This window comes from Embiotoca jacksoni, unplaced genomic scaffold, assembly GCF_022577435.1.
Source record: "Embiotoca jacksoni isolate LCO1_2020_lvr unplaced genomic scaffold, fEmbJac1.0.p SCAF_113, whole genome shotgun sequence".
Classification (NCBI taxonomy): Eukaryota; Metazoa; Chordata; class Actinopteri; family Embiotocidae; genus Embiotoca; species Embiotoca jacksoni.
The window spans coordinates 466,039-475,667 of record NW_027185245.1 but is presented as its reverse complement, the minus strand read 5'-3'; the positions used below and the strand labels follow the sequence as shown (position 1 = coordinate 475,667).

Genomic DNA, 9,629 nt, shown 5'->3' with positions numbered 1-9,629 from the left:
TATTTTTCTTATTCATATAGTCACAAAGGAGAATTACAATACAACATGAATGAACGGGGGGGGGGGATCTCTCACCAAAAGACCAAATGTCAAATCCTTAATTTTCACTTCACACGTTGGTTATGACTCTAATTTGAGTTTAATGACTGCCAATAGATTCTGTGTCTTGCTTAAAAAGAGCAACTTGGTGAAGATGCCAAGAAACTCCAGTTATAACAAGACATGAAATGATCTTGCACTACTCTTGACCTATTTGAACAGCCAAGGAAAAGGCCATTCAGGTTCAAAAAGTGCAGAAAAAAAAAAAAATAACAAAAAATAAAATTATTTACCAAAAAGTGTAAAACTACGTGGAATAAAAAAAACCCCACCAGTTAAGTTTGTAGAGAAAGGCTTTATTTTCAGAGTGCACATGTCCTAAAATAAAACTGAACATAAATACATGTATATTACAGATTTCATCACGGTGTCACCTTGTCATGTAGAATAACCAAGTTTGTTGAGCATCAGTCCGATCCCTGAAGAAGAAGAAAACAACTTGGGTGAGCTTCATTATTAAAACACTGCTCATAAAAGACTTGTATGGGTCATGTCAGATCTATATTGTCTTCAATATTTATCAGAAGTCTAACGCATCATGATCATCATTCATAACCATAAAAAGTATCCTTGATTATTCCAAAAATACCTACAGTGCTGTCATTTCGGAGACCGATCCCCCGATCAGGCCCAGCTCCTGCGTGAAAATGAGAACACGTCTGAGTGAGTTTGATTATTGTAACAGACATCATACTGGTGCTGGTGGGTCAAAATCAGTTTTCATATCGACTTCATTTTCACATCAGAAGTCTAACGCACTAAAATCATCATTTCATGACGCAAATATATTACAGCATTTCTTTAAGCGAAAGAACTCACCGACATATTAAAAGTCATGCGTGGCTCGGCTGGCCTTCTCGTGGATGTAAACCAACCACGTGTTCTCGTGAGTGCGCAATCACACCAGAAACAGCGCATCCACCCGAGTGCATCACCAGCCCTGTGTGAAGAAAACATGATGTGTTACGAGAGGAACAAAAAGAAAACCCATTGTAGTTGCATTTTAATGCAAGAAAAAAAAAAGTTACCTTCGCCATTTTCTTGTCGATGCGGCCTCCACTCGCGCTGCTCCAACTCATATACCTCGACTCGATTCAAAACAGATAGCTCGCTGTAATTTAGTCACGTGTAGTTAAAAAAACAAAACAAAACCGGTAAATATGCATGCAAATAACTTCAAGAACATATTAAACGCAAATATTTGACGTCTGACTGGTTCGCCTCCTGATAACATGCTTTGCAACAGGGTCACCCGGATCTAGTTTATATGGCATCCGGTGTGTGTGTGTGTGTGGGGGGGCGGGGGGAGGAGGAGGAGGAGGAGTGGCCTCTTCTCATTGGATCAGAGGGGCCCATACGTCTCCCCTCCTCCACTCGTGTGGATATCTATCCCAAAGTCCAACCCCCCTCCCTCCCTCCCTCCTCCTCCCCTCCTCCTCCCCCCCCCCCCCCTCCGGACTTCATTTCAGGAAGAAGCGCATCCAACGTTGTCCGCTCGCCTCGGTGTTTTCAACGCGACACCGTTGACGAAGACGTATCTCGCTTCGAGAGCTTCAATCGCGTTTTCTATGTAGTCAAGAGGCCTCCCGGACCAACCAGCTCGTCTTGTCCCGGTTTGAGACCAGGCGATATGGACTGGACAGGGAGCAGCAAGGCCCTGGTGTGGTGCGTTTTAGCCTTACTTTGCTGCGCTGCTCCCTCACCGAAGGTAAGAGGGCTAACGGGATCAAACTAGCTTAACTTTGGTAACGTGAGTTAGCCAGCTAAACAACCACCTTTTAACTTCATGAGTTTTTTTTTTTTTTTTTTTTTTTTTTTTTTTTTTTTTTTTTTTAATTTATTTATTTATTTATTTTTTTCTGCCATGCGTCTCATTAATTTCACAAAGTCCCAAGCTGAAATGTTTATCTCGGTGAACATTTTGGGTCCGTCTGTGCGCTTTGCGGGTTTGTTTCCACATTGCCAGAAGAAAGCAACAAAACAAAAAAAAAATCAATGTTAGATGTCGTTTTATGCGCTTTACAAAAGCACCAAAGTTAACTTTACTAACACCGAGTTTCCTAACTAACGTAGATCATTTCTGTATCCAGTCCAGTTTTACAAATGAAGGAAACTACTATCCTCGGAGCGTCAAAATATGAAAGTTGTTCATCTTCTTTCTGAATAACTTCCGTCGATATATATATATATATATATATATATATATATATTTTTTTTTTAAAGACCTCCCAACAGGATGCAATTAGACATTGTTTTGTGTTTAGCCCTATTAATGTGGCTTTCTGCTACTTCACGTATGTTTTGATTTAATCAAGGCTCATTAGGGCATCAAAGGGGGAAAAAGGTTGGCTGTCCTGAACGTCGACATCAGTCATCGTTTCGCTGTTTTTGAGCTGTGTGACAATATGCTCAATGTGATGTGAAAATATGGTTCTTTGACGAGCATTTCAGAGTCGACACATTTACACCGGACAGAAAGTGTCCCCTGTATCTCTGGAGCTGTCTGAAGTAAACAGGACGGATACAGGATGTCTAATTTCAGAAGTCCCAAGTCAAAGTCAAAGGCACGGCCCGATGACTCCGTGGTTGGGTTTGTTTTATTCATACGAAGCCCGCAACGATATAACCGCAACCATTTTTTTTTTGAATTCGGTGCACCTTAAGATGCAATATCACGTGATAAACGCAGATCATACAATTACCCAACAGCTTTGCGAGAGATGTCTGGAACAAAATATTAATCTGATGGTGCTGTATTACTGACTTAATGTCATTTTTAGCAAAATAAATGATTGAATTTTTGGCTGGCACAAAATCTTAAGTTGTTGAAAAGGAGCTCGATCCGTAGAAAGGGTCGACACGGAGACCCTTCGTTACCAACTTGGCTAACCACTTTAGCTAAATGGCAGATTAAAGTAGCTTTATAATCCCCTGTCATGTCTCCGGTTCCTCTTTTAGCCCCTTCAGTCTGCTGCTGTAATGACCGTGACAAATGATAGGCTATGTATAGATGGCGACTGAAGTGTGTACGAGATGGGTAGAGTTATAATATCTACAGAGAAAACACTCAAATCTGTTCCTCTTTTCACCGTCCTTAGTTCATAACGGAGCTGTCTTTTAAGGTCAACTGATTTTTTTTTCCCGTCGAAACTAGGATGTGTCCGAGAGCGTCCCCGCCGCATCATCCCCCCCCCACTCCAAGTTTGTTTTTAGATGCGTTTTTCTTACATCATGCTCACGCCTCGCATCTGCCCAACTCTTATTTCCGTTGAAGTACTCTGAACTGACTTTAGACGACCTTGCGTAGTTTCCCCTGTTGTTCGGCCACCGTAATAATGTTTCATTTTCTTCAATTCGCTCGCATGTCGACAAAAAAAAACCAAAAAAAAAGTCGCAATCTCACACTACCTGATCACAGCTGTAGATTGCCAGAGCTGTGACTGAGCGAGGGCCATCATGTGACATCCTCCCTTCTGAAGCAACACCATGCAGAGTAGCTAAAAAAAAAAAAAAAGTGTGCAACAATTTGACTTTTGAGGATAATCTCCCCAAGACGCGGGTCCTCAGCCGTCTCCTGTCCAGTAACACCGTCCCGTGAATGCATCTCTGAATGACCACATATTGGCGTAAAAGATCAGATGATAATTTTAAACATTGGTGTTTGTTTCATACAAACGTTAAGACAGCTGATGCTCTTTTGTATTGTACAGCTACTCACTTGGTCATAGATTCCCACCACCGTTGTCTGTTTTAAATGATGATGATGATGATGATGCTAGAGGTTGGAATCCGCAACCTGTTTTCTCTTGCGATGCAGGGCTGCCCTAATCGCGAGAATGAGGTTAATTTCCTGCCGCACGTATTTTCTGCTACTTTTCTTTTTTACTCACACTTATCTATTCGTCTGTAATGAATATCATCCAGGGCAGAGTGATGAAGGAAAGATTAGACCGCCTCTATATCCCTTCAGCTTTTTCTGCTCCCCTCAGTCACCTCCTCTGCTCCTGTTGCCACCGTGCTTTCAGCTCCCTCTCCGTGTCTGCCCGGGTAAATAGTAAGACGAGACTCTTGGTTGGTGATGCCCTAATTCGACGTTCTTTCAACAACATATCGGGGTAACTGGCAAAGGGTTCATGATGCAGGCTGACAACTAAACTTCGTGTTTACACTCTTGTGGGAAAGCTTGCCAACTGCAGCCTGTTCGCAGGCCGTGAAGCACATCGCCACTCGAGTGGCTACAGCCGGTGATACCGTGAGCACTGTGGTCGTTGTCCCTTTAAGCCATGTCTGGCCTCGTTGCAGAGGCGAAAGAAGATCGCAGAACCTGCCAAGTTTTTGGTTTCGCCCAGTTCTGTGGTATTATGTAGCTCTTGCACAATAAGACACATTTCTGGGTTTCACACAGAATGAGGAAATGAGCGGGAATACTCCATAATGCACATCGTCAGTTGCTCCGAGCAGCCAAAGATTGTAATACGGATGTCCCAATACTGTCGAAATATTCACCAGTTGTTGAATATCAGAGTCCATCCAAAAGTAGGAGGCGAACAGATGTTTGAGAAGTTGTTTGTTTGTGAAACCAAGAGTCTTGATAGAGGTTACGGGGGGGGGTCAAAAACATGATTTTTTTTTTTTCCCCCTCTCTCAGTACAATTGTGTGGCGCTCGTGAGTTGGAAACCCGGTGGGAACAGACACAGGTGCACGTTTATTGACACAAATGCTTGTGTAGGACGTGTGTGACTGCAGCAGGGGATCTTTCAGCAAACATGGAAGGACTCGGTTTCTCCTCGTAGATGGTGTGAAACGTTCAGGGGTTGATTGGCCGTGGTTTACGTTTGGCCAGTTATAGCATGCTAATATTTCCCAAACTGTAAGCTGAATAACTCGCAGGGAAAAAGAAGTGAGCATTATAAAATGACTGATTTGGAGTGGGACTGATCGTACACATTTTAAAGGGAAAGTACCAGCTGTGTGACCAAAACAAATGTTTGTGGCTAGTTTAGGAGCACTTCAACCCTCCAACCTACATTTGTTCCTCTAATGTGGCTATATCCTCGGAAGAGTGTGCGAGTAATTTTAAAATGGTAAATCAAATGAATGGGCTGTTTGCGCCACCCCGACGGAGCGGTTCAGGGAATTAGTCAAGTGAAGTTGATCAATATGCGTGGTTCAGCAGGAGAACGAGGCCTGTCTCAGCTGGTAAAGATAGTGGGTGTAGTGACATTCCCAGATTATTTCTTCAGCTGTCTTCAGAGGACACTAAAGAGTGGGACACTGATACTGTATGTCAGATAAGAAATGAAGTCGGTAAGAAAACAATTTAAAAATGACCCCTTGGGAAAACAGTTGTCAACAATGTTAAATAAAACATTTATGTTTACTGTCTTGTCTATGATGGAAACGTACAAAATGTTCAAGCATACTCTCAACTTTTCAGTTGAGAAGCGAATGTTTACCAGTTGCAAATCATTTTGAAAAGTCAAAGGCTCAGTGTGCCGTTTTCTTTGGTTCGGCGGGCCAAACTTCCTTCTTCGCGCTGGTTCCAGCAACAATAAGATGCCCAGGGTGTGTTTATCAAGAGTCGAGTTTTTAAGCATTCCACAGTGGCTGACTGGCGCATACTTCACCCACGGTGTTGCTAATTGTGACATGAGCCCAGTCATAAAGCTGGAGCCCTTTGCTGCTGCTGCTGCTGCTCAGTTGTTGCATTCGCTGCATCTTCACTTCATCTTACTCTGGCTGCATTTTCTCCTCGTGTGTCTCGGATGACTGAGAGCGTTTTGCCTCTCAGTCGCATGCACGGTCTGCTTCTTTTTGATATATTGAGCCCATCCGAGTGTTGTCATGTCTGTTCTTGTCCCTCACATTTGTGAGTAGGAGTAAAAGGTTCTGGAAAGGAGGGTGTCCATATGGCCCGTCGGCCCACTGTTCATCTGTGCAGAGGGAAGCTGATGCACTCTTCTCGCTCGGTCTAAGCCGGAGGTGCACCCAAAAATATCTGGTTTTGTCCCAACCGGCGGTCCGCAAACAAATGATATTCAGTTTATTATCATAGAGGAACCAGAAAATATTTAAAAAGCTAGAATCAGAGGATTTCAGTGTTTTTAAATGACAACACGACTCAAAGCGACTACCCGGTCATCAAAGCAGTTGGCAAATCATTTTCTGTTGATCTCCTAATTGATTAATTGAGGAATCGTTGCAGCTGTGGTCTCGATGGTTGACACGAACAGAAAGAGCATTATTAGATGACCGCTTTGGACTGTGTCGTACCGGTCAACCTTTATGGTTGTGGTTACATTTGCTCTCCACACCACAGGCCCGGCGTAGTACCTCTGGTAGTTTGTTTGTGTCTGGCTTAAGAGCACTACAACTCTCCAACCTCCACTTGTATGTCCTCAAATGTGGCCACATGCTCACAGGAGTGTGCTAGTAATTTAAAAATTGGTAAAGTGCATTGTATGTAGGGGCTCTTTGCGCTGCCACGAGAGAGCTGTTCAGGGGATTAGTCAGTGATGTTGAGCAATACGAGTGTGGTTCAGCAGAAGAATGAGGTCCGTCTCAGATTCTCAGGCTTTTTTTTTTTTTTTTTTAAGACTCGTGTGGTAAAGATAGTAGGTTTAGTGTCATTCTCAAAATGTTTCATTAATTCATTATGATGGACCACTTGGCGATTTTCTTATTTTAGATATTTCATATTTGAGGGTAAACCGGTCAGGGTCCTACAATGGAGCATAACTGACACTTGATTTACTGATTTTTGTTATGTATTTATTGTACATAAATGTTGCTGCACTAAAAACGTACAGACGAAACGTGACACCCCCCCCCCCCCAACTATACCAGGCAGATGATGAAAACGGTGCTCTGTTTTTCAAGCGGTAACATTTGTCAGACAATACTTCATCTTCTGCGATATCTTCGAATTAGTCGCTGAATAGTTTCGTCATTTTACTAATGGTTGCTCCAGGTGTGTGCGTGAGGATGAGTAACGCCTGAGTGATTAGCACCTCAAGTCATTATTCGCAGTCTTAAAGCGGGAGCACACATACTGACCCAACCTGTGGCTTTAAATGGGAGGAAACGTGCTCAGACACGTTTGACCTGAACTTGAATACGTGATCATTTTCATGTATAATACACAACTCATAGTTGCATTTCAGTGCGGAATAGCGATGTGGTTGTTTACGTCACCTTGATATGTATATATTTTGTGTGTGTGTGTGGTGTTTCCTTAGGGGTTTTGCAGCGCCAGCACAGTTTCCCCTCCTGAAAGCCTGCTCTTTGTGTCCACCTTGGATGGAAACCTGCATGCTGTTAGCAAGAAATCCGGCTCTATCAAATGGACTCTGAAAGAAGGTAAGAGGAGAAGGCCAGAGTCCAGAGTGAGTTTTTGGTTACTTTTTTTTTTCTTTCTTTTCTCTCTCTAGTTTCCCTATTCAGGTTGTATTTGGAAAAAATAAAGTGCTTTTGTGTTTCCCTGCTGCCACAGGGAGGAATATGAGATCCAACTGAACCCAATGAGGTGCAGTGTGAATTTCAGTTGTTGTTTTTTTTTGCAAGTAATGCTAGAACACAACATTAAAACAACACTAAGACAGAAAATTGAACATGGTGTAGGCCACAGGTGGAACAACTTCTCCTGCGGGTTTCAGTCTGCTCCCTCCTCTGGGTGAAGCACAGGACTCTGGTTCCATGTGACGGATACAATATCAAGTCTGTACCACTTTGCTTCAGTGTTATCAGAGGGGTGTTACTACAAAGCAAGTTCAACATACCCAGGCTTTGTTTACCTAAACTGCCTCAACAGAGCGGAAGCTCTCAGTCAGAGATAATCGCTACTACGACGGTGGTTATCGACTTTCTCTGTTAACTCGGGCTTCCTGCTTTAGGCTCAGAGCGCGTTGACATAAAAGAGGGGGTGTTTGCAGCATCAGACCAATCACAAATGTTGACAAGTGCACTAACAGCAGAGCCACATATTAAAAAAAAAAAAAAAAAAAAATGAGGAGCAAACTATAATTTTAAAAAGACAATGATGTTAAACACATAATCCACAGTGAAAGCAGCACAGCTGCAGCAGCTAAATGGTGGAAGGATGTGCAAAGAAATCGCCCCCCCCCCTGTGTGAAAGTGTAGCTGAAGTATCACCTTACCACAAGTGCACAGGAAGAACGGACTAGTTTGCATATTTCAGTAATTAATTTCCTATTATTAGATGTATTCTCATGATGCGTATCAACGTTTTAGTTGTATTATTTCACCTGCAGCCCCGGAGCTGTCAAACAAACTGGGAACAAATAAGAAATAAATATAAAATCATAATTCAAAGTGAGATGTAGGTTTATCATCAGATCTTATAAGTAGGCAACGAGTGCAATGCTTTAGTCCGTCAATCATGTCAAAAAAAAACAAAAGAAATGAATCTATACCTCATAGAAATCATCGGGGAGAGACACCGAGGTTTGTCGGTCTCCGAACACCCTTTCCTCTAGTAACTTGTGAAATAATGGGGAGTACAACGAGCCTATATTTTCAATTATGAAAAAAGACGATATCTGTTATTGTTCCTGATGGGGTGCCTTTTCGTTGATATTTATCACTTGTGAGAAATGTTTTCCAGGAATAAATCTTGTGTTTAGGACGTACTTGAAGAGAATGCTGAGAGAAGTTGTGTTGGGCATGAAAACTGGGTAATTATTAACCGAGAAGGGCAAATATAGCCTGTAATGAAGGTCAGAGTGGGCCAGGGAAAGCAACTTTGCTTGAAGTATCACGTGCACACGCAGCATTTACTGTTGTTTCCATGTTAATGTAGGAACCATACCCTTGGAAATGACATTTAGATAAGATAGGCTTAAGGGTTGTTGGAAAACTAGTGCTGGAAAAATCATTTAGTGTTGTTTTGGGAGTTTAGAACAAGAGACAAAATAAAAAATAAAAAAAACTTTGGGGGATTTTTAGAACCCGTTTTCCATTTTATCATGTTTTGTGTCATTTTTCAGCAACACGAGATTTTCTGACATATTAAAGGAAAGTGATGTGGGCCTGCAAGTCCTGGTTAGGTCCACCCAATACCCAGATCATTATTAAACGAAGGCAGAGGCTGCCTCCTCCGCATCATCTGTTTTTCTGGAACAGCTATTGAATATAAATTTGGCCATTTTTCTACCAGGCTTTGTACACACCTGCTGTTGTTATGCTCCTGTCAGGCAACCATACACCCGCATAATAATAATAAGGGGGGAAGCAGAAAGCGTTCACCTGGACCAAGGCACAAACACACACATCCTCCCACCGTTTGCTTGTCACTGCCCGTCGGCTTCGTAAAAGAGTATTTGTATTTCAGCCAGCCAGGGTTAATAACATCCTCATGTGTAGCATAGGAAACCATTATTGTCTCAATACCCTTTGTAGTTAGATTTAATGAATGCTGAGGCTTCTCGAACACAACAGCCATTTACCACCTTCAGTTAATCCTTCCTCCCGGTTTTTGTTGACCCCTTCGGGAACCTCCACAGAGATCAGC

At 42.5% G+C, this 9,629-nt stretch overlaps 1 protein-coding gene and 1 long non-coding RNA gene across 2 annotated transcripts in view; one reads left to right on the top strand and one right to left on the bottom strand.

The window, feature by feature from the left end:
* Positions 1-380: 380 nt before the first annotated feature.
* On the bottom strand, positions 381-1,358 carry LOC138194785 (uncharacterized). The gene is made up of 4 exons (XR_011177952.1): positions 1,128-1,358; positions 919-1,039; positions 693-736; positions 381-518 (listed from the first exon to the last, which is right to left on the bottom strand). It is a non-coding gene; the product is annotated as an uncharacterized lncRNA (long non-coding RNA).
* A 209-nt stretch (positions 1,359-1,567) lies between these two features.
* ern1 (endoplasmic reticulum to nucleus signaling 1) overlaps positions 1,568-9,629 on the top strand; it is a 22,139-nt gene continuing 14,077 nt past the window's right edge. Inside the window, exons 1-2 of the mRNA XM_069143756.1 lie at positions 1,568-1,807; positions 7,339-7,459. Coding sequence (XP_068999857.1) covers positions 1,730-1,807; positions 7,339-7,459 — 199 coding nt within the window. The 5' untranslated portion in view covers positions 1,568-1,729. The remainder of the gene's footprint in view (positions 1,808-7,338; positions 7,460-9,629) is intronic.